At 39.4% G+C, this 25,503-nt stretch overlaps 1 protein-coding gene across 2 annotated transcripts in view; it reads right to left on the bottom strand.

Moving 5' to 3' along the window:
* LOC107589087 (fibronectin type III domain-containing protein 4-like) overlaps positions 1 to 22,437 on the bottom strand; it is a 33,129-nt gene extending 10,692 nt beyond the window's left edge. For both annotated transcript variants that reach the window (XM_016277417.1, XM_016277418.1), the window contains exons 1-4: positions 22,291 to 22,437; positions 21,999 to 22,129; positions 11,767 to 11,882; positions 3,899 to 4,103 (exon numbers count right to left, since the gene is read on the bottom strand). In XM_016277417.1, the coding sequence (XP_016132903.1) occupies positions 3,899 to 4,103; positions 11,767 to 11,882; positions 21,999 to 22,074 (397 nt within the window). In that variant the 5' untranslated portion in view covers positions 22,075 to 22,129; positions 22,291 to 22,437. The remainder of the gene's footprint in view (positions 1 to 3,898; positions 4,104 to 11,766; positions 11,883 to 21,998; positions 22,130 to 22,290) is intronic.
* Positions 22,438 to 25,503: the final 3,066 nt, after the last annotated feature.

The raw sequence follows: 25,503 nt of genomic DNA, 5'->3' as shown, positions 1-25,503 counted from the left end.
GGGGGGGGGGGGGGGGGGGGGGGGGGATATTACACCCAGCCAATTACTGGATATCACATGTATTGTCGTGATTTCCAATAGCACTCTCACAGTATTGAGATGAACCCTCGCTCCCGTTCACATTCTCCACCGCTGAACACTCAGGATAGAAGACAGGCCAAACGTTCCTCTCATCAGCCCCATGAATATTTATAACGATAAGTGTGGAGGTTTTTCACTCATGTGTGAAAAATGAATGCTGCCTGTGCTCCACAAGCAGGTTCAAATTACCCTTGCCACATCTCTCAACAGATATAAGAGCCTCATGTGGGATGCAGTGCTGTTTATTTACTGGTTAGGTTCCAAAAGCCCAACAGGGAAGCTCTTTAGAGCCCTTTAAAAAAAGAGCTGCTATATGCCAGACAACACAATGCTTTCTCGCGTCTTCTTTGGTGTAAGGATCTGATCATTAGTTCCACAAGCCTGAAATCAGTTCAAAGACACTGTTGCACATGTACTGTGACATTCTTATGAAGAGCATGAAGAGAATCACAGCAGCTGCACAAATTTTGCCATCATTTACTGACTCATGTTGTTCCAAACCTACACTCCTAAAAAAAGGGTCCTTTATTGACATTGATGGTTCCATGAAGAACCTTTAACATCCATGGAACTTTCCTTAGCACACAATGTACTTTATAGTGGAAAAGGAGTCTTCAAATGGTTCTTTACTAAGATAAAAATGGTTGTTATAAGAACTGTTCAATGAAAGGTTATTTGGTGGACAGAAATGGTTCTTCTGTTGTTCCTTTTGGAACCTTCTATTTAAAGGGATTGTTCACCCAAAAATGAAAGTTCTGTGATCTTTTACTCACCCTCAAGTTGCTCCTGTATGAGTTTCGTTCTTCTGTTGAACGTTATATATTTTGTGTTTTAAGAAGATATTTTGAAGAATTTTAGTAACAGTTGATGGTAGCCATTGACTTCCACAGCATTTTTTTTCAAACTATGGAAGTCGACAGCTGCCGTCAACTGTTTGTTACCAACATCCTTCAAAATATATTATTTTGTGCTCAACAGAAGAAAGAAACTCATACAGATTTGGAACAACTTAAAGGGATACAGTAGTTCACCCAAAAATGAAATTCAGTCATTAATTACTCACCCTCATGTTATTCCAAACGTTAAGACCTTCGTTCAAAAATAAAAACAAAAATAACTTTATTCAACAATTTCTTCTATTCCATGTCAGTTTTCGACATGCGTGAATGCACAGCGGAGACTGTCACCTAGGAGAAGAAATTGTTGAATAAAGTTGTTACTTTTGTTTTCTTTGCACACAAAAAGTATTCTCGTAGCTTTATAAAATTAAGGTAGAACCACTGATGTCACATGGACTATTTTAACAATGTCATTACTACCTTTCTGGGCCTAGAATATTTCATTTGTGTTGCTGTCTATGCAGGGTCAGAAAGCTCTTGTATTTCATCAAAAATATCCTAATTTGTATTCTGAATATGAACGAAGGTCTTACAGTTTTGAAACAACACGAGGGTGAGTAGTTAATGACAGAATTTTCATTTTTGGGCAGACTTGTCAATATCACTTTATTTCTTCTGTGGATTACAAAAGAAGATATTTTTTCCCATACTGTGAAAGATAATGTTTTGGACTCAACTGACTTCCACTGTATGAACACAATGTACAGAGACGTTTTTCAAAGCATCTTCTTTTGCATAGATGATGACAGAATTAAATTTTTGGGGTGAACTATCCCTTTAAGTGCAGGCAAAGCGGATCTGTATGGATCGTCACAGAAACAGCATTGTGCTTGCTGCAAGTTGTTTATTGTCTTTCTAGTCATAAATGTGATAGGTCTTTCCTCATCAGGATGCACAGCTTTGTTTGTTAGACCTGCAGGGTCTGGTCTTTGATATTGACTCAGCTTCTTTGAAGTATCACAGTAATTGAGTCCATTGGGAATCATCTTCTGCTCAGTCTGACAGCACATGAGAAGCACTGGCCAAAAATACCTCTGAGATGCGAGTGAAGTCTAGAGTCACAAAACAAGACACATTACTCAATGACTTGGCACACATTTCCTATCTCTCTCTCTATTATCTTTATGAAGACGACTTCTTTCCTTTTTGGATTGGTTTGGATGCTGGTCAGATTCCTCGGGCTATTATGACAAGCTGACTTTGAGAGTTGAAAAACAGAACTCTGCATTGGATCGTGTTTCCTGTTTGTAAGCAGATGGCAAATACTCCCTGCTAAGTCTATTGCTTCTAATTTCAAATCTATGCACTGTAGGATAGAGGAGGGATGATTGGAATTTAACTGTTTTTGCATCATGATGAGACTCATTATTATAGGAACAGAGAAAGATGCACTGATGCATTGAGAGAGACTACACTAATTGGAACTCCTCTGAACATGCAGTAAATCACTGGGTCACAATCATGCAAATGTCTACAATTTGAATGATGCATTGTTATATTCTTTCTCTGGGAGACACTTTAACCTTTATTTTGAGAAACTGTTGATGTTTCTGTCAGAAAACGAATGTATTTATTTATATAGTAGATGTTGAACTTTTAAGAATTCATATTCAGATTAGTGGTTAGTATGGATTTTTCTACAACCAATTCTTAAAATATGACCCTTAATACTGAACACTGTAAACTGAATAACCAAATAAAATCAGAAAGATCAAGCAATTATTTTAAAATACATTATTTTTAAAAGGGGGAAAATGTCACAGAATAGTAGAGTTGAACAGACAAGCATGGATGGTAACAATTAATTTCATTTAAAAAAAATTACATGCAGAAAACTATAATGACCAAGGACTGAAAAATAAAGAGAATGAGAGATGCTTTTAAAAGTCCTTGAATTTTAGCCACTATAAAAGTAAAAAGATAAGAAATCTATTAGCGTTGGAGAGTAAAACCTCTTCTTTTTGATGTAAAAATTAGCTTAGAATGAGTTGAGAGCATACTTTTTATGCCTCATTGTGTGTGTAAGTTCTGCCCAGGCTTTTCTCTTCACTTGGATGAATTTAGACTGTGGCCTCACACAGCTGAAAGCCTAGATAAAGCTAAATTCACACTTCTATAATAGAAGCTATGGAAGAATTTTTTTTCACCTATTCAATCATAAAGGAGGTTTAGAAATGATTCTAAATGTAGTTTATTTAAACTGAATCTCTACCTTAATTACATTTCCTGTATCAGCAAACGTGATGTCTTCAAATCAAATTTGATGATACATTCTTAATGTGTTGAATATGTTATTTCATTTCATGGCAGGAGAGCATTAATGACATATTGAGCGTGTTTCTGAATTACGTGCATTCTTGAATGCTCCGATGATTAATTTCAAGCGCTCCATCTGCGTCGGTGTGCATAAGACTGGATGTTTTGTTGTTCTCAACATGGCTGGCAAAAATAGCGACTCTCATGTTAAAAGCAACTTGATTTATCTGGTTTTCAGTGCTGTGCTAGATTTCATGCAGAAGATAAAATCTCTCAAAAACATCTCGTATCAACACAACATCGAAATAGCTGTTAATAATCCACTCAATTGGCCTGCCATTAGGGACCACCTGCTTGTGCCGCACAGCGCCAATATACAGCATATCCCCCTGAGAGGCAAGGAGCTGATTAGAAATTGGAGCTGAAAATGAGAGGCAGCAACAAGGTCTACCTGCATCCATGCGTGAAGTGTTCATCAATAATTAATTGGGTTGTAGGAAAAGAAACTGTTGAACACAATGGCGGAATCCTCTGAGAATGTAAACAGTCAGTGCGCTGTTTGACGTTTCACATATTTAACACACAAAATGTCAAGCTATGATGGACTGCATCAAAAGCAGGAAGAATTATATTGTTGTATAAGAGTAGGAGTTGGCTGTTACCTTGGTTTGAACTGTTTGAGGGGAAGCGGTCTGTTTTCTTCAGGGTTCTGAAGTGGACACGTTTACTGGCCTGGCTCTCTCCGTAAAGGCCGATGGACTGCACTTGGATAATGTAATCTGTCTCCTCCTCCAGGTCCCACAGCACACAGGACCTGCTGGTGGTGTTCACCTCCCTGATAAACCTCTGCATTTTGCCGTCCATTCTCTGAAAGAGTTAAACCACCATTGGTATAGAACAGAAGTATATATAGTGGTAGTATTTTCACCAGCTAAAAATGGTTTTAAGTCAGTTATTTCTGTCTTTTGCTGTAGTGTGTCAGTAGGAAATATCAGTTTACATTTCCAAACATTAATTTTTCCATTAATTTTAATAATCTAGTGAGATTTTTATTTGCACAAGGAGTCTGACAACAGCAAGTGCTCCACACAGAGATCTGATCTCATCATCATGCAGTCTGTCTGGAATGACATGAAGAAACAGAACAAACAGACAGACTAAATCCAGAAGAGCTGTGGCAGTGTATCCAAGATGCTATAAGAGACCTACCTTTGTCCTCACACCATATGGATAAAACTACTGGGACATCAGATCATTACACTAACAGGGACTTTAATGACATCGTATTCTGAAAACATACAATAGGGCTGCTCAATTAATTGAATTTCTAATCGTGATTACAATTAGGGATGCCACAATCACGTGCCAAATCATTCAAAGGCGCAATTCCAAAAATAAATAAATAAAACTCCACTTTCATTATTCTGCGTGCTTAAGATATGTGTGCATGTGTGTGTTTTTTCTATAGGTTATCTTAAAGGGGTCATGAACTGCCTTTGCTTTTTTTACAGTTTTTCTCGATTGCTTAAACACATTTCTTGAAACTATGCCTCGTATTCTCAAAACAGTAAACACAAATCCATAACGTCTCACCCAATTCCCCAAACATCCTATTTTCAGGTCAAAATTAAGCTCTACACTCAAAACCATTCACTCTTGCTGAAAAACCAAACTTTGGCATCAGACATCACACACAAGCCACACACTGGTGAGATAAGTCTTACACACTGGTGAGATAAATTCAAAACAATACTACAAAAAAAAAAAAACTCTGCATTTTAACCCTAACCCTAACCTTCACGAAGTCCAGGTCTGAGGCTGAACAACCCAGGGGTCCTAGCCCGTTTCGGTTTGAGAATCAGAGACTGGCTCAGAAGGCTAGTGTCGCGGCTCGCGCTCCTGCCCCGCCCGCGGGTAGGGGTAGGAAGAATTGCGGGTCAAAGGAAGGTAAGTAAAAGCCCTAAAGGATGTGATCCAGACAGGGCGTCAGCGCTTTTGTCTGGATCAGAGTGATACCTCAGTATCTACTCATTTCCTTCGGGGGTCTTACATCTGCCCTTATCTTCACCTTCCTAATTCCCCTGTAACCACCATCTCTCCACCTGACCGAGGTTAGAAATTTCCTGCATATTAGTCTCCTATGCTGGACCATCTTACTGATGGTCCGGTCTTGAGGCTTCTTCGGACAGAGCTCCGATGCGGGAACCATGGTGGGTGAGTACGATCCATGTCTAATATATATATATATATATATATGTGTGTATCTAATGAGCTGGTGGTTGTCTGTATAACCCTTCTGCTAGTTTCTTTGCAGTGTTTCCCGGGACCTGTGTGTTTCTGTGCCTTTCTAGGGTAGGTCCTCGATGGGCACCCCCTCTGCTGGGTTCATAAACCAGGTGCTCGACTTGCAGTGTTTATTTTACTCATCGATATGTCCAGATGGTAAGAAGCCTGTACGACCGGCCCGCCCAGGCCCGGGAGTTCCAGCCGGGCGATCGGGTGGTGGTACTGGTACACGACAGCTGCGTGTAAATTCCTAGCGACCTGGCAGGGGCCCTACACAGTAGTGGAACGGATGGGACCGGTGACGTATCGGGTGCGGCAACCTGGCCGCCGACAGACGGAGAAAATCTACCACGTCAACTTGCTCAAGAAGTGAGTTCCCCGGCCCGAGCAACTCGCCGCGCTGGCCCATACCGGGCCTCCAGTAGTGGACGTGGAACCGCAGCTGTCGGCGACCCAGAAAGCGGAACTCCAGGCCCTGGTCAGTCAGTTCCAGGATGTGTTCAGTGAGACCCCGGGTTGAACCACGGTCATCGAGCACGAGGTCCGCACACCACCAGGAGTCGTAGTCTGGCAGCGGCCCTACCGGATACCAGAAGCTCGCCGGCCGGCTATAGAGGAGGAAGTCAAGAAGATGCTCCAACTGGGAATCATCGAGCCCTCCCGTAGCCCTTGGACCAGCCCCATAGTTCCAAAGCCGGACAACACCCTCCGGTTCTGTAACGACTTCAGGAAGGTCAATCAAGTCTCCGCCTTTGACGGCTATCCCATCCCGCGGGTGGATGAGCTCTTGGCCAAGTTCCAGCGGTTGATGGACATCTTGCTCCGGCCCCACCAAGCCTACGGCGCAGCTTACCTGGATGATGTCGTTATACACTCTGAGGGCTGGGAGACTCACCTGGAGTGTCTACGGAGGGTGTTGACAGAGCTTCGGCGGGCTGGCCTGACTGCCAACCCCAAGAAGTGCCACCTCGGCCTCACCGAAGCAAAATACCTGGGGTACAAGATTGGAAGGGGGCTCATCATGCCCCAGGAAAAGAAGGTCAAGGCGGTAAAGAAGTTCCCACGTCCCGCTACTACCGGTGTTTCATACCTAACTTCTCCTCTATAGCCTGCTCCCTGTCAGACCTTACCAGGAAGGGGCAGCCGGAGAGGATAGACTGGACTCCCGAGACCGAAGCCGCCTTCCAGGCCCTCAAGACGGCTCTGACGTCCTCCCCGGTCCTGCATGCCCCAGACTTCGGCTGCCCCTTCACCCTATATACGGACGCCTCCGGCACCGGTTTAGGGGCAGTCCTCTCCCAGCTCCGGGATGGAGAGGAACACCCCGTAGTCTACATCAGCAGGAAACTCTCCCCCACGGAGACCAGGTACGCAATGCTGGAGAAAGAGGCCCTGGCCATAAAGTGGGCAGTCCTGGAGTTGAAATACAACCTCTGGGGACGCTGGTTCACCCTTGTCACCGACCATGCGCCACTACAGTGGATGTCCAGGGCGAAGGACACGAACGCCCGGGTGACGCGGTGGTTCCTCACACTCCAGGACTTCTGCTTCCAGGTACAACATCGGGCCGGGGCCGATCACGGGAATGTGGACGGTCTCTCCCGGGGCTGGTCCGGTTGGGCAGGTCTGGCAAATCCCCCCCCCGTAATACGTAATGTTTCCCCACAGGACCAGGGCGACGCCTAAGGGGGGGGATGTGGCGAGTATCCCGGGTCCAGATCAGTGTCGCCCTGGAAACGCCGCTGCCACACTGATCACAGAAGCACAACACCTGTGCGTGATGAGTGGCGCACCTGGAGCTCGTTCCTGCTGGCCATAAAAGTCAGGAGAAGAGACACCAGCGGGGACGCACCCCGGAGCTCCAGGCGACATTAATGCTTGTTTCTCCTTATTCACAGACTCCGACGGCACCCCAGGAGAGGGATCTGCACCACGGCACTTCACCCCACGAGCACCACATTGAGACGGGCACCGAGCACCATTCCTCCGAGCACGTGTGATCAGTGTGTGGGCAATAAATCACCCTCCGGGGCTCTTTCTATCTGTACCGAGTCTGTGTTCTCATTCACCCCGCGACACTACCCTGACTGGTCTACCGTATCTGGGTCGCCCTGAGGGGCTTCCCGATCACCAGGATATCCCCTCTTGCTGAGGCATCGAGCGGGAGGTATATGTGGCATTATGAGAACCTTCCTGGGTAATGCTGTCTCGGGCAGTGCTCCCCTCGCCTTTGAGGGTTGTATTTGAGCTTGCCTCTCCCGTTTGGCCCAGTACTGCCATCTGTAAACAGATGCTTGGAAAATTCTAAAATCCAAATACTATGGTAAGTGCACATGTTAAGCTTTGCACACTTTTCTACAAATCCACATAAGTGGTAAGTGTGCACGTTATGCTTTGCGCACTTTCTAAAATCCACATAGCTGGCAACGTTATTCCTCTGAATTCGGAGTTCTCCTCTCACATGAGAAGTTTGAGTTTTCTGTTTCTCCAAAGCACCTCGAACCAGCAGCATCAGGTGAATTAGGCCCTTCCTCTGCCTCCCTGATGCGCTGAGTGTTTGGCTAGCTTGCAGCATGCTTACCCTTCTGATTTTACAATCATGCAGGTCGAGCCCTCTCTCGTTGAGAGCTGGGTTTGTGCTCCCTCAGCCAAGGTAAACTACTGCTAGCCGTTCCAGCATTGGAACATTATAGCCGTAGATATACGTTTTGGGGATGCGCTATTTCTATCTATGGGCTGCTCTTTCAGGGTGCCACAAGAACCCCTAGAACGGTGAAATCCACATAGCTGGTAAGTGTGCATGTTATGCTTTGCCCACTTTCTAAAATCCACACAAGTGGTAAGTTTGCACGTTATGCTTTGCCCATTTTTCTAAAATCCTGTACGGTAAGAGCTACGCGCAACAGCTTCGTGCTCTTTCTGAGTGGTTTAAAACCCCGGTTCCGCCTTGGGCACCACTCCTCCTATGTATCCTCTGGATACCTACTTTAACAGGGTGTTGCTACTAGGGGTCTGTTGAGACAGTTCCTTCAGCACATACAAAGAGAAACGTGCGGTAGCCCCTGTGTGACAGGCCAAGACTAGTATGATTCTAGGCTCTTGGTCGTATTCCCTTAAAGGAATCTATTCCTGATTCCAAGCATTGAGCTCTACCCCGGGCCCAGGAGTCTGGCCCTAACAGGTAAGTATTTTGGGGTATGTAGCCTAGGCCTTGGGCCGTAGGGAATAACGTTACTGGCAGCCGTCTACGTCCCAGGGGCAACTCCCATAGCAATATGGTAGAGTTGGTACTTAGTGCTCGCCATGGTTCTGGCATGCACTCCCCTCAGCATGGTGGCATGGGTATACCGTTCCCCATAGCGACCCCTAGAGGACGCAGTTCAAAGTTCCCATGAAAGGGAACGTCTCAGGTTACTTATGTAACCATGGTTCCCTGAATAGGGAACGAGACACTGCGTCCTCTAGGTTTCTTGCCATGCTGCGGACGCAAGCTTCAGACGAAGAAATGAATGATGTGTGCTCCCGGCGTCTATTTATACTGTAGTCGCACCGGTAGTGACGTCATGGCAACGAGTTGGTGTTTTTTCAATGTATGCTTCAGATACGGGTCACGACCAGGCGTTCCCCATAGCGACCCCTAGAGGACGCAGTGTCTCGTTCCCTACTCAGGGAACCATGGTTACATAAGTAACCTGAGACGTTTTAGTATAGCATTATAATACCAACCATATTTTTTACTTTTTTTGATTTACAAGAAGAAATGGTCACACTTTATTTTAAGGTCCAATTCTCGCTATTAACAAACCATTAACTACAGATTTTGCCTCGGTAAACTCCTAATTTTCTGCTTATTAATAGTTATTAAGGTTAGGTATTGGGAAGGATTAGGGATGCAAAATATGTTCATGCACAATATGTGCGTTATAAGTGCTAATAAAGAGCCAATATGTTAATAACAGGCATGCTAATAAGCAACTAGTTAATAGTGAGAATTGGTTTCTATACTAAAGTGTTACCGAAGAAACTAAACCAATGTATAATGTAGTCTGCATTTGAGGCTTAATGTTATAGAAAAGCAATAAAAGTTTTTTCAAGAAGAGTGTTTTCAGCTTGTTTATTTTCATATAAAAATATGGCATGCAGTTGCTTCAAACAATGGTATAAAGCTGTTTAAAACATCATTCAATGTAAATTTCAATTTCATGGGAATAATCGACAATCATGATTCTTGTCATAATTGTGCAGCCCTAACATAAACATTAATGTAGAGTTGGTCACCCCTTCGCAGCTATAGCTTCCACTCTTTTAGAAAGAATGTCCACATGATTTTGGAATGTTTCTGTGGGAACTTTGGCAATTCATACAGTAGAGCATTTGTGAGGACAGGCACTGATGTTGGACAAAAAGGCCTCTATCTCCATTGCAGTTCATCCACAAGGTGTTTGATGGGGTTGAGGTCAGGGCTCTGTGTGAGCCAATCAAGTTCTTACACAACAAACTCATCCAACCAGTGTCTTCATGGACCATCCTTTGTGCACTGCATGAGGCACAGTCATGCTGCAATAGAAAATGGCCTTCCCCAAACTGTCTCCACTAAGTTGGAAGCATAAAATGTCTTGGTATACTGAAGCTTACTAGAAGTAAGGGGCCAAGCCCAACCCATAAAAAACAGCCCCATGCCATTATCCATCCTCCATCAAACTTTATAGTTGGAACAATGCAGTCAAACAGGTAATGTTCTCCTAGAACCTGCCAAACCCAGACTATCCAGGCAGAAAAGCGTGAGTCATTGCTCCACAACAGGTTTCCACTGCTCCAGAGTTCAGTAGTGGTGTGATTTACAGAATGACCTATTTTTTTCACAAATGCTTGCAAATTTTATTCACCTGTGGCAATAAATCTGATTGAAACACCTGAAACAAATAATTAAGAGTGCATTTATATTGAATAATTATATACTGTGGGTTGTGATGGGCTCACATTGATCCTGGGGTGTTTTTTTAGTCCTAGTTCACCCCGAGTCTAAACTGCATATATTTAAATGTTCTTCCAAACTGAAAAAAATTTTCAAGGTTCCTGTAGAATTTACAAACTATGAAACATCACCTGCAGCTTTAGGCTGGTATTTACTGACATTTCAAATGGCTCACGCTGTCTAGAGGTCAGCATTACAGTAACAGTAAGCGCTTTCTATGAGGTCACCTAAAAAGTATAAGTCACACGTTAGGGCGCTAAAGGATCTTCTCGAAGCCCTGACAGCCAAACACGACAGCCTTTCATTTCAGCTATAATTCTGCCCTCTAACTTAATGTTGCATTTAGCTCTGCCTTGGTTGGTCTTTAAAGTCTGCAAATAGATCCAAAGCACTTTCCTCTGCCCTTGGGCTCTGAAGCAGCCTCTAGGTGTGAGGGAGTCTGATAGAAGTCCTTGGCTAAATGAATAATACATTAATCTGTGAGCGTCGCCTGCACAGCCATTACAGACATGCACACAACCTATTGCATAATATGATTGACAGATATATTTGTAATTGTTCGAATGTGTCAGTGACTTAGATAATAAATAGCTTCTGAATTTAAGTAAACAACAATGTTATTCTTTTACAGTAAGGATGTGACAGAATTCAAATCTACATCTAAATATGACCAAATTCACATTTACTGCACACACGATTTTTAAATAAAAGGTATATTTAAGTATAAAGGCATGGATGTATGAAAGTTTAAGGAAAACTTTTATAAAGGTTTAGAAAAGTTCTGGTCCTGGCTTCTGATTGGTCAGTACAGTGTTCCAGTCATTCTAAAATCTGGTATGATTCAATTTACAAAAAACATTCACATGGCATTTAAATTTTTAAAAAGACAGGTTATTGTTTTCACTTTGTAAACATTTTATGACACAGTAAAAGAAAAGTTTTGAAAAAGAAAAATAATTAGTTATTTTCTTTATTTTATCAGACCCTGAAAATACTATTATTGGATATTCTGTCTTGTAAAGATTGTTAAATATGTTTAAGGAAAAAAAAGTATTTAAGGCTAAAAAACTTTGTAAAATTGGGAGAACCAAATAAATGAGAGCTAAGGTCAGACCAAAATTGCTTGGATATAATCCAAAATGTCTCTTACTTGTTTACAAAAAGAACACAGGCTGTCTGTGCCAATATACTTAGAAATATTAGAATTGACAGTTTATATTTTGTTGCAAATTTTGAAATGTGTTTCTCTTTCCTAGAAAAGTGATTTACCTGTTGGGAGATGGAAAAGCCGATGATAATGTCACCCTCAGGCACCTCCCAGGACACAGTTGCTGAATCAGCTCTCAGGTGCATGACTGACACATTAACAGGAGCAGGTGGACGGTCTGGAAATACAAAATTAACTAAATTAATTAACTTTGAATCTCGATCCCTAATAATTTATATATAATTCATAACTTGTTAGGCTTCATTGCCATTGTCAGGCCCACTTATTCTGTGTTATTAATTATAGGGCAATATTGATATAAATCATTTGCTTCCATAACTGAACTGATATATTATTATGATATTTCCACTCTGTTTTTAGTGCAGAAACTAGTACAGCCAATGCATGTTTTCAAGAAAACTACTAAAGCAATAACTTACTGTCGAACAACAGTGTTGTCATGGACAAGCTATTATCTTCCCATGAAAACACAACAATAATCCACAGGTTTGAAATATGTTGCTGTGCTCTGTTTTCATTTGCTGTCCTTTTATAGACTGTCTGAGTTGCTTGCCGAAAGCTTTCCAATCTGACCAATCAGGTTTGGGATGTAAAACATTTACTCTGTGGCTTGAACTCTTCTCACTGGCTAGCTCTCTGAGGGGCTACAGTTCTCTCTAAAAGCAAACCCACTACAACACCCAGAGATATTTTATGCAAAGCTACATTTCTTTTTCCTTAAAGGGGTCATATGATGCGATTTCAAGTTTTCCTTTCTCTTTGGAGTGTTATAAGCTGTTCGTGAATAGATAAGATCCCTGAAGTTGCAAAGACTAAAGTCTCAAAACCAAAGAGATATTCTTTATCAAAGTTAAGACTCTGCCACCCCCTCCTAAAATGGCTCGTTCTAACACGCCCCCACATATCTACCTCACTATGTAGGAATATTTGCATAATGCGGCAAATATTTGCAACATTTGCATTGGACTTTGTAGAAAACGAAGCGTTTGAGAGAGGCGGGGCATAGAGGACTTACAATAATGTACAGTATTTGAAAAATAATGTGTTTTTTGAACATTAAAGCATGTCAACATATTCTGTTACACCAAATACACAAAATAATGATCTTTAAAAAAGCATCATATGACCCCTTTAATGCTAGTACATCCCCTCTGGGCAACATGTTTAAATTGGTATTTTGAAAGTTGTTTGGGTCCATTATGCTGTTTGCTATATTACCAGTTCACCACTTCTTTTGTGATTAAAAGAGTCGGCGTTCAGAGGCGACTGAACCGAAATCAGACTGACAGTGGCAGAAATCACCAGCAGAATCAAGAAGGTTTCATAAAAACAAAAAGAAACGGATATAAAAGATATACTGTAAAGCAGAAGTGATCTGCTCATGATTATATTTCATTGAAACTGCTTTCTGAAATTGACTGAATTCGGTACACTGTGTCCTATGAGACTTTTATGTGGGTCCTTTTTTTTTTTATTCAGCTCAGCTGTAGGGTACTCGATCATGATTTAGGAAGAAATAGACAAGCTAATTAGTCTCACAAAAAGCAGAGGAGAACAGTGGCAGATTCAATACTCCAGCACATACCTCTGTCGCTCTGGAGAAAATAGAAAGGCGGTGAACTAGACTGAACTGCAAGAGCATTTTCTAGCATCTCCTCTGAGCAGTGATCTAATGGACTTTATGTGTTTGTGTGGGCGATTACAAAAAGGGGAAAGGGGTGTTTTTTTGTTCCTGTACCCGAACCCATGCAATAACATCAACAATAACAAATACAGACTCTTAGCTAAGTTACATAACGGCTGTTTTGAAATTGTGACTTGTTGCACAATGATTCTGTATGACACATATTTACCAAAGGACCACAACATTAACAGGCACTTGACCAAATAATGCCTGAAAATCATGTTCCCCCCAGTAGAGTAAAAATATGTTTCACGCATTACTTTCTTCAGATAAATAATATATGTATTATTAAAATGTATTTATTTTAAAAATATGCCAGATTGGGTAACAGTAACACATGCCTGAAACTTTTTTTTTTAGTATTATTTTTTTTAAACAAACCTTAATTTCTATTGATAAATGTTAAATTAGCATAAAAATGAATTATTAAAAATGAATTTATAATTTTTGCACTCCAAGAAAAAAGCTGTCACTGGGGAGGTATCCTGAGATACAAAAGCTAAAAGGTACATCTCTGTACCTTATTTACACCTAAATTATACATATTAGCTCCTTAAAGGTTCATATCAGTAGGCTACTTTAAAAGTACATAAGTACAGTACCTGAAGTTTATATAGTGTACACATTAGCATACTGACAGAGACAGTTTGTACCTTTTTAGAGAGAGAGTATGTTTTTTGGAAATTAAGTAAGGTTAGTTATGGTTTTTGTACAATTTTAGTTTAAATTATAATTAACTGAATATTAGTTTGTATAAGATATCCAATTGTTTTCACTAGGAAAAGCATATAGCAGGGGCGTGCAGTTCATTATGCTATGAATTATGAGTTCAGAGAATGGCTATAGTTAATATCAACATTACTATAACGTTCCTTGTTATTTTAGGTGTAACATAAGTCTTACATAATAAAACGTTGGAATATAACTGCCTGTAAATTATTTATTTGCCAAACAATGGTAATTTTCTGCAAATCTGTGCAAGTTACGGTGGTATTCGGGCAAGCGGATCCACAACAGTTTTGGTACTCTATGCTCTATATGGATCGTCATTATTGTTTGATGCAAATCTCAACTAAATTAAATAAAAAATGAATGAATTAATTAAAATTTTACTTACAACATATCAACATATCACAACATGTCAGGCACTGCCTGGCAAAAGCCCTACTTTTAAATCGACACCTGCCATGGTGTTTCTCATTTGTCATCTCTGATAAATTAGATAATTAAATAGATATCCACTTAAAGAAATCACTCTTCAGCACTGGCATATAGCATACAGTAAGGCAAGCAGAGGAGCTTGGATCTGCATTTGTCATTTGTCTGCTATTCTCCAATGCTAATCATCAGCAACAAAACCCATAATGCATCACAACGCTGAAGAATCATACTCAGTATCAGACTGATAATCAATGCCCTGTGTTGATGCCCTAGGAGGTCACTAGTATGGCAGCACTCATCTCCATGCAGCTATGATCATACACAATAGTGGTCACGGCTGATTATGGTGGTCTTCCTTGCCCTCAGCAATGGCTGTGTAAATTGGATGGAGAGAGGTCTGACTCCAGCTCTGCACCACCGATAATCTTTTTGAGGAAGGAGAGGGCCACCTCGGTGAAGGTTGACTGCGACATCAAAGCGTCTATGGGGTTACATGCATCAAACCTTCCATTTTAATGAGTTCCCAGATTTGCATCTATTGTTTTTGTGTAATTCTGTGTGCAAGGGGTTATTATGAGCTCTACATCTACACTGACCATTATATGTTACATAAGATATTTCTACAATACATGTGCAAAAGGCCACGAGCCAGAGCTGAACATAGACAAGGGAAGTATACTTTCGGCTGTAGACACAAGATAAAACAGCACAATTGTTAGTGAATTAACAATATATTTCATATAATAAATATAACCTACCATACATTTTAGACACAATTTTGCCAGTTTGCTTCACAAACAAAAATAGTTGCAAACAAACCTAGAGCTAGCAGTGTTACATTCCTGAATGAATCAGCTTTGTTGAACGAATCTGTTGAGTAAATGATTCAACGACTTTTTGACAAAATTTCCTGAATAAATAACTGCTTTTGAATGAATCTGTACTCACTCATATTTGTTGTTGTAATGAATTGCAATAATAATAACTAATATTTTTAGCGTAAAAAAAACACATTTATTAGATAACAGAAATGCTAATAGTTTTGTCCATTTGTGTAAGAGGAAAACACATCACTGTTATAACATGTTGTTACACACTAAATGCCAAGCCAGTTTCACTCCATCTGTCCAGCAGATGCTTACTGAAGTGAAAAATGAAAGATTTTCATAAACTGATATCATGGGAGAACATCTGCCAGGGTCATGTTTTGCCACATCAACAAATGTACAGTATTTGCACCTCAGAGTCTGTTAAATTATGTCTCATCATTACAACTTATTTGTCACAGAAAACAGCAAATATTTGTACACTGAACAAAATGTTCCAATTTTAGCGACTATAGAATCCAATCTGCTAACAGCGCAGTTTGATGCCAATGTCCAGAAAGTACTAATAAAACAATGAGTTGACAATTTTTTTCAATATATTAACTTAATATAATGAACATTTTCCACTAACCAGGAATAGAAGCTTCTTATGAAACGACTCATCAAATTTTTGTCATTTTAGCCATGACATTTACCTCACTCTTATCCCGCGGGTGCTCATTGTCCTTGAAGTAATAGAGGTTACACGTGTCTGAATGTAGCTTCAAATAAATTGTGATACATAGCCAGGCATAAGCTCTTTAGTGATGTGGAAAATAACTGCTTAGATAAAGGAAAACGTGAGTTATGGTGGTACTGTCAGCATTTACATTGCATTATCTTACGGTCTGAATGTCACGTTACGCTGTTGAGGGAACACGCTGGAGGCACGAGAAAACGGGAACTGTATTTAACATATGAAATAATCCACAATAGACGCTTGAGTCAACACACGTAGAGAACGAGTAGGCCTGACAAACACAAACTGAACAGACTGACTCTTAAACAGGGGATGATTGGGGAACACAGGTGACATCAATGGAACATAATGAAACTAAACGAGGACAGGAACATGACCAAATAAGGCAAAACAGGAACTGAAACACATGACAAAACAGGTCCAATCCTGACACTGAAAGAATGAAAATATACGTTAAAAATAAAAAAGACAATTCACCCACCCCACTGTATTTTCCAATGCACTATGCTGTACATCTCTAAGGTTTTGTTTTCTACATATGTTGATTTATACTGCTAAGCTGCATATAAAACTTATATTAGTTTTAATGATGTATGATATACTCTACGTCTTAAATCATACATAAATCAACTTCCACTATTGTTGTAAAGAAAACAGAAGTTCTCAAAATTCTCATTTTGTGTGTTCAAAGAAGAAAATGGAGTGGAAAAATATGAAGGTGAGAAAATAACAATGAAATCTTAATTTTTCAGTGAACTCTGCCATTTATGTGTTACAGCAAATATAGGACCATATGGAAACTATCAATCCATTATCTATATCCTTAGATATAGTTACTAAACTACATCACATCAGACGTTGGAGTATCTCACAAATGTGCACTGCAAACGTAGATGAATATACTGATGCAAGCTTTGCTTACTTCCATTTGCATCTGACAAGAAATTATGCTTATAGCTAGTGCTGGGCGGTATACCGGTTCATACCGAATACCGGTGTTTATTTTTGTTATGATATGAATTTTTAAAATACCGCAATAGTATGTCGCTTAAACAACGTTTACTCATCATGACAGTAAAATAGGGCATTCTAAGTCAATATACTGCAGTATTTCCTCTCTCAATCAGTAGAAAATATGGTTAACACCCAGTGATGCATGAAAAAAAAAATACCGTCATGTACCATGAAACAATTTTGGAAATAATTTTGAAAAATACTGTGATATAAATTTTTGGTCATACCGCCCAGCACTACTTATAGCTCTAATAAAACTTAAACCCACTAAAAGCAAGTATACATTTTATATAAAATAAGACTGTCTATCGTTATCTCAGTCATGTCTCAACCACTCAAGCATAAGTCAGATGCACTCAAATCTGTTACATAACAGAAAGAGGAGCGCAGGTCACCCTGGGTAAAACACTGAGCATACAGTTAAAAAGCAAGAGGCCACATGAGACACACAGACATCCTGTCAGAGTAATTCACAGGAAACAGGCATATAGCAGCACTTCAACTGCTCCTCATGATCTGAGAACAGACCAAAATCTTCTTCAAAGAGACCTTCAACATGTAATCTCAACTACGATCCACAAGTATGAAAACAGGATAAACATGTGTGCTCCGAGTCAGAATTTTGCATGGCTTTGATCCTGCTAGCTAAAAATACACTTTTAGCCTACAAAAATCCTGAATTTCTCTTCCCTCCTTTTTCTTCAAATGTTAAGGAATGCAAGTCCTCCCATCCTCAGTTTAAATTGCAAATGTGCATATTGATTGCTTGAACAACTGCTTTCTTGTCCAAATTGAGGATTTAAATGAATCTTCTGACATACAGGTCTGTTTGGTGAATGCAATAAAGAGAACACAACAGAAGTCATTTGTCTTCACAGTCTAAACGTGGCATCTCTCTCACACCATCTCTGTCCATCACTATGTTATCTCATGCTCTAATGACGTCCAGGCATGCAATGGATTCTGGTAAGGGGTTAGTGCTTCATGATAGATTTCGTGAAAAATGTGCTGTCTGATCCTCTCAGGGTAGACAATGCACTCACAGATGGAGCTGCAGGGTGTTCTATCAACACAAAGCCTCAGGGGAACACTGCACTTTCCCGACGGAGCGAGGTGTCACTGTAACACCAGGACACCACACACTGCCCTTGAACGGTCAATGGGTTTTCCAAGGATAAGATGGAGAGCTCAAGAATAGGATACTATTCAAGAAGCAAGAGTATATATATATGTATATATGTATATATATATATATATATATACAGTATATCCTGCTTACTTAACCCCAGATGTATAGTGTTTCTTTTTGGAGGATAACCTTCCAGGATTTTTCCCCATCTAATGTAAATGAATGGCAGCCCATTTTTGACAGTCGAAATACATATTTAAGCAGCTTCAGAGTAATCCACACAACCTGGCCAACAATAGGTCACGTGAGATGTAGGTGTATTAGATTATTGTTAACAATTGTCATAAATGGTCTACGTTGAGCACCATTCACTTGCATTAGATGGAGGAAACCTGGAAATTTGTAAGAAATTTTTAGGTGACCTATTCCTTTAATGATTCAGCGGTTTTGAACGAATCGGTTGAGTGAATGATTAAATGACTCACTTAAAGTTTTTAAATAAATCAGTGCTGTTGAATGGATCTTCTGAATTATGTACTCACTCATAAAGATGGGACACTTGTTGCCATATACCGGTGTAACAAAATAACTTTCAAAAAGAATAGCTGAAATTTTTTTTATCACTATTGCACAAACCATAGGGGTAAATTGAAGCACAAATGTGTAGTTTTTTTTTCTTCAAATTTTTCTGACAGTGCATAATTTGTAATTAATTTTTGCCCTTTTGTTTTCTATTAGATCTGAAACTGATGTTTCTCTATAATTACATTTTTATGTGCTTATATTTCAAGGCAAAGCACTTTTTAAAGACACATAATAGAAGAGTCACACACACAAACAAAACTGAACATGTGGAGACTGAATCCTTCTTTTGTGTGGAAATGCTGAAAGCCTTTGTAAAAGACATTTTTGCTTTTCTTTGTTCCAATATAGATGTCATCAATAGTCCCCCTGCACACAGCATATACAGAGTCCTCTTATTAGTACACATATGAAATATAAGTGGTTTTGCAGTATAACATTATGTTCCTTTATTGATTTTTGACTGTGCTATAAAATTTTTTTATATTTAAATAATCTCATATACTATAGATACAATAAAATAAATTGCTTAATTTCATAACAATATATTCTATCAATCTTAAAGGATTTGTAAACATTTAAACGCTGTTAATATGATAATATTGCACGTTCAGTGTCTGTCCAAACATATGAAAATGTAATTGTGCTTTTTTAACTCTACAGACAAATACCTTAGAATACTAATGAGATGACGCAGTCATGCATTTCTGCTCCATCATATCACCTGTGCACAAGTGCGACCTCATTTCCCACTTTCAATGATGTTCCTAGCTATGTAAACTCATTTGATTGGTTTGTGTAGGGTCTAGCAGTGATCCGTGAACACTTCCCCTCCCTGGGTTCACCAGAGGTGGAATTAGACGGTGTGGCAATTTAAGGTCAATGTAATTGGTGTCCACGGTCCACTAGGTTTGGCCTGGCGATGCAATTCTCTTACCACCTCACTATGGGCCAGATGAGGTGTTGGAAGTCTGACAATTTTTAACAGGCAGCTAATTTCAGCACAAATCCTCCGGATATACACCACATGGCCAAAAATATTTGAACACATGAACACCACACCCATATGTGCTTGCTGAACATTTAAGTTCAAAATTGTAACGATAACAGCTTCTACTCTGCTGGGAAGGCTTTCTGTCTAGATTTCAGTTTGAGCATCAGATCTGGTACTAATGGCTCGCAGTTGCCATTCCATAAAGTTCATCCTAAACTTAAAGTGCACTTTTTTACAAAAAAAAAAAAAAATTATCCAACATCAAACTCAGTCTTGATCTAATGTAGGTTTAAATTAATAGTTTGCCCAAAAATTAACATTTGCTCTAAATTTAGAAGTGTAGATGAGTTTGCTTCTTCATCAGAACAGATTTGGATAAATTTAGAATTTCATCACTTGCTCACCAATGGATCCTCTGCAGTGAATGGGTGCCGTCAGAATGAGAGACCAAACAGCTGATAAAAAACATTACAATAATCCACAAGTAATCCACATGACTCGAGTTCATCAATTAATCACGAATCTTGTGAAGTGAAAAACTGAGTGTTACGAAATCGAAGATGTTTTAGCTTTAAACTCTCTTCTGATCAAAATATGAGTCCATAATCCACAATAACATCCATCCCTTGTTGTCCTCTCACATAAAATCCACTAACAGATTTGTTTAGACAAGTTTTTGCTTGTAAATTGTCTTTGATCTGTGCATATTTCTCCCCAGACTCAGATGAGACAAGTTTTTCACTGGAGCAATATTATAGACAGAGGCCTTGTTTGAAGAAAATTGTCTTGATGGTTTTGTATATTACATAGACACAGCGTTTAACAATAAATGATGGACTGTGGATGATGGATTATTGTGATGTCTTATTGGACTGCTTGAATTCTCATTCACTGCAAAGGATCCATTGGTGAGCAAGCTATATAATGCAAAATTTCTCCAAATCTGTTCCGATGATGAAACTCATCTACATCTTGGATGGCTTGAGGATGACTACATTTTCAGCAGATTTTCATTTTTTTGTAAACCATTCCTTTAATCAAGAGCGATTTTGCTGGTTTGTCCTGGTTTCCGAGAAGCAACTTTCAGCACTGGAAGTGTTCATATTTCAGACAGAAACGCTGTGCTTGTGAGAACAGAAGTGCCAACTGCTGCCTTATCAAAGCTGCCACAAAATCCCAGATGACTCAATCAGGAAAAAAGGGAAAGGATCAGAACAATACAGGAAAGTATTTTCCTGAGATGCTTCCACACCTTCATGCCATGCATGAAAATTCACTAATTCCCCCCAAAATATTCAAGAAGGATACAAGAAAAATCTGTTGCCAGGATTTTACAAGGTTCAAGTATTCCTGTAGCTCAAACTGTAAAGCATGGTGCTAGCAACGGCAAAGTCATGGGTTCGATTTGCAGGAAATGCATAAACTTCTAAAATGTATACAATGAATGCAACATAAAATGCTTTGGATAAAAGTGTTTATCAAAATACATGAATGTTAATGGTTATTTCTTGCTGTTACATTTTCTGTTATACACAATGAACTTTATGTAATCTTCTATCCAATGCAATATATTGTAGAAAACAACTGCAGCTGAATGGTTAATTGTTGTTTAATCTGACCAGCATTATGTAGGCCAATTTTTTATGATAGTTTTATTATTAATTTTATATTTTATAATCAAACTAATATTTTAACAAACTAATTAAACTCATTTATTTGTAATATACTGCATAACCACTATAAAACTTATAGTGAAAGAACAACCACTTGCCAAGAATAGGCTGAGAATTCATACTATTTGAATTGAGTCCAGTGTTCAACTGAATGTCAAAAATCCAAAAACCAATGATAAAAATTAAATTCTTAGCCCATGTTAGTCTCTGCTAACCTCTTAACCAGTCAAAGCATTTGAGCAATTTAGTCAGCATTTTAACACACGTCTTTGCTATATTAAAACTGTTCAACATACTGGAGGTTATTTAAGTACCTGTCGTTCAGAATTTAAAAATCCTGATTTTGATGTAACCTATTGCATGACATGATTTTTGCATCCAAGCAAGGTTCAGTTCATCTCATTAACAGAAGCTCACGTGGATCCATTCAATACAAGACAGAACACTGATTATCAGACAAATAAACTTACTTGCTCCCACCAGAAACATTTCACTACCGAAGAGCAACAGTCCGACTGAGTTAACAAAGACAAGAACGCGAGCCATATCTCCACTTCGAATGTCCAAGAATCCAAAAAGATGAAGTTATCTTCTTTTGCTTCTAAACGGGTATGTTTATAGCAACCTTATGAATATAAATTCATTCAAATAACACACATCTTAAATAAAGTACAGTAAAAATCTCACGATGGACATCATGTTCGCAAATCCTATTAAAACACGTGCCGGAAGGTCCATGTCAACATCAGGTTTAATACTGACTTTCCTTCGACTTCCAAAACGCTTCCGTCTCACTTCAGATTCATGCTCGATTATTTTAGGATTTCCTCCTAAACTGAAGGTTGTGAGGGAGCCTCAAGTTCAGTGTCGGAGGTGTTCAGATACTGACGCTCGAGCATGTCAGTGTTGATCTTGAGCGAGCGTGCGGCGATCAGCACCACGGTCAGCTCCAGCGAACGCGAGCCAGAGACAGCAGATTTATTTATTTATAAATGTGCGCGCATCCTGACAGTGTGGAGATCTCAGTGTTGCTACATTCCTCAATGGCCAAGACTCAGTTCCCTCATTCATTACAAAGCCTTCAGAAACGAAGCATTTACATAATTTTTTTTTCATTTTACCTCATTGAAAGTGATTTCAGGCAGCCAAAAAACATTATTTTTAAACATGTTTTGTTTTGGAGTGAGTTTTGGAAAACAATGCCTTCACAAGACGAGTAGGATGTTTCTTAAAGGGGTCATATGATGCGATTTCAATTTTTTTTCCCAGATCGGCTTTCAACGTGGATAAGCGGAGTCCAGTCCGGGGGCGTCACATGTGGTTGCCGCAAGCCTGCCTGACGCTCCTTCGTCAAATCCTCCAAAACCAATTTACCAATTGCACAAAGACCTTTAAAATGACACCAAACATGAAAAGTTTACGATCATGAGTCCTGAAGATATAGTAAATGTTTTATGTGAGAGTTCTTGGCATTTCTCTGTCAACTTTTAGTGACCTGGACCATGTGCCCAGGGGGGAAGGATGGGTGAAGGGACTGAAGAGCAGATGGTCTTTCTTCCAGATCTTGATCAAAGCCCATTGTTTCTGAGTGTTTGGCTTTACGAGGAGATCAAAGCCCAGTGTTTTGTGGCATGGCATTTGCATTGCGAGAGTGTTTGGCTTCACGAATAATTTATTTTATAAGGAAATAATTTCACTCCTTTCAGTTGTGAAAGCGAAACTACTTTGTTTGGTCTTCCAAAAGAGGACACGACTAGAAATCAGTGGTTAAGTTGTATTTACAACACTGTTCCAGAACAGTTCAACCCAAATATTCAGATGTGTCCAGCACATTTTATGGAGGACTGTTTCCTGATCCTGGGAGAGTAGACTACAATGCCGGCTGTTCTGACTCACAGACTGTAAGTACGTTTTTTATATTTAAAGAATTTGCCATTGACGATTCAAACGCAAGTTTTGAGCAGTGTAGGGTAGCACTTGTTGTTTGTCATTTCTCCGATCACAAATGCAGACATGGTTTTATGTTTACGCGGCACGATGCAATGTAAAACGTGATGCAGCGTAAAAAGACAGTATAAGTCATTATAATCCGTAATTATGTCCCCACTGGATGCGACAAATGCCTGTTTATAATGGGTTTTAATGTTTTTGTCTCGTCGCTCTGGCTGGACAGGGCATCACAATATGGTAAGGGGCATAACATTTCCGTCACACGCTTGAGGTATTCGGCCAATCACAACACTCTGGATAGCTGGCCAATCAAAGCACACCTCGCTTTTCAGACCGATGAGCTTTGTAAAAATCATACATGCATAGAGGAGAAATATAATGTACAGCATGTGGAAAATAATGTGGGTTTTTTTACCCTTAAACCGCATAAACACATTTCATTACACCAAATACACTAAATAATGTTCTTTTTAGCAACATCATATGACCCCTTTAAATACTGGACAATGCAGAAATACTACTACTCTTTAAAGGTGCGGTCACATGTCATTTATATTCGCAGGTGAAATAGCCATTTTAAAAGGAGAACCTACGCGATCGGAAATGTAGCATGAGTGCGGAAGATTTTCCTCACACATATTACACATTGTGTTGGTCACCAGAATTTACCAAAAGAAAACTGCTTGGTTTCAAATTAACATAAAGCTTCATATATCGCTGCAAAAGTAATGGACAATGGAACTTTTTTGTCTTGGTAAATTTCACTGACATTTTTGCTTGTGGCTGAACCTTATGAAAAATAAATAAATAAAATAAAATAAAAAAATCCGTAGGAAAACGGAAATTGGAAATTATCTGTTAAGTTTACAAACTTATCTTTTAACCTTAAAATGCAACACAATGCAATTCAAAATACTGTAAAGCACAAATATCAATGCAGAAAAAATCCTCTTATTGACAGAGTAGGCTTACTACCTCCTATTTTTATGAACATTTAGTATACACTTCACTGACCACCTGCAAAATGCAAATTTAGAGGACTCCAGTGCTTTGGCCTTCACAAAAGTCTTTGCAATAAGTTTGAAGGCTGAAACTATAGTATTTTAATCACATAGCAACCTTCTGACATAATTAAACTTTAGAGAGTGTCACAGGGTTGCTCTGCAATGATTCTCATCGTTCTATCTTACTGGGAAGGGCTTTAAAGGTCAGTGCAGCACATCAGCTTCTAAATATGCATTTTCAGGTATGTTACATCCTTAAGGGATCAGTGATGTGTAGGAATATTGTAGAATCATAAAACTGGCTGAAAAAAATAATTTGGAGTTTTCTGTGGTTTACTGAATAGGCTCCAATCTATAGTGCAGTGTTAACAACAAAAGCCCACTGTTGCATTTTTCTATAAAACTTTGAGTTATATTCTTTTTCAATCACTAAACATACTGCATGACCAAATATTTACTTGAAAAGTTGTTAGTTCAAAATTGTAAAAATAGTGTCCGTAAACTGTAATCATAGCAAGGTGTTGTGAGTGTCAGCTATGTGTTCCCTTCTTTAGTTATAAAAATAATAATAATAATAAATTTCAACAAGTATTTTATTTTGTTATGGGCCTTTGAGAGTTAATTCCTCAATGCTCTATCTTTGCCTCTCCTTTATCAGGAGATAAATTGCCTCCTGGCAACAGACAGAACTATCACCCCAAACACGTTCTCCATAAATGCTGAGGCATAACTCAATCATGTGACATAGTCTACTATTTTCCTCAGCCTTTGCTCAAGTCATATATTTATGCCAACAATTCAAGGCAGGCCCAAATATGTTTTACCTCTAGTTCAGGTGACTGCCTGTAGGATACAATGGTAGAAACTTAGTGTATTCCGTTAACGCAATATTCATCCTCATCCACCAAATATATTATTGTTATTGTCTCATTAAATGCTCTGTCCAGTATTTCACCATCCAGTACTCCCTATACGCAGAGTACGCAATTTGCGTAGGGCACCAACTCCCAGGGGGGCACCA

This window comes from Sinocyclocheilus grahami, unplaced genomic scaffold, assembly GCF_001515645.1.
Source record: "Sinocyclocheilus grahami isolate Dianchi unplaced genomic scaffold, SAMN03320097.WGS_v1.1 scaffold111.1, whole genome shotgun sequence".
Lineage (NCBI taxonomy): Eukaryota > Metazoa > Chordata > Actinopteri > Cypriniformes > Cyprinidae > Sinocyclocheilus > Sinocyclocheilus grahami.
Note: the sequence above shows the minus strand (reverse complement) of the source record. Positions and strands in the feature narration are given on the sequence as shown.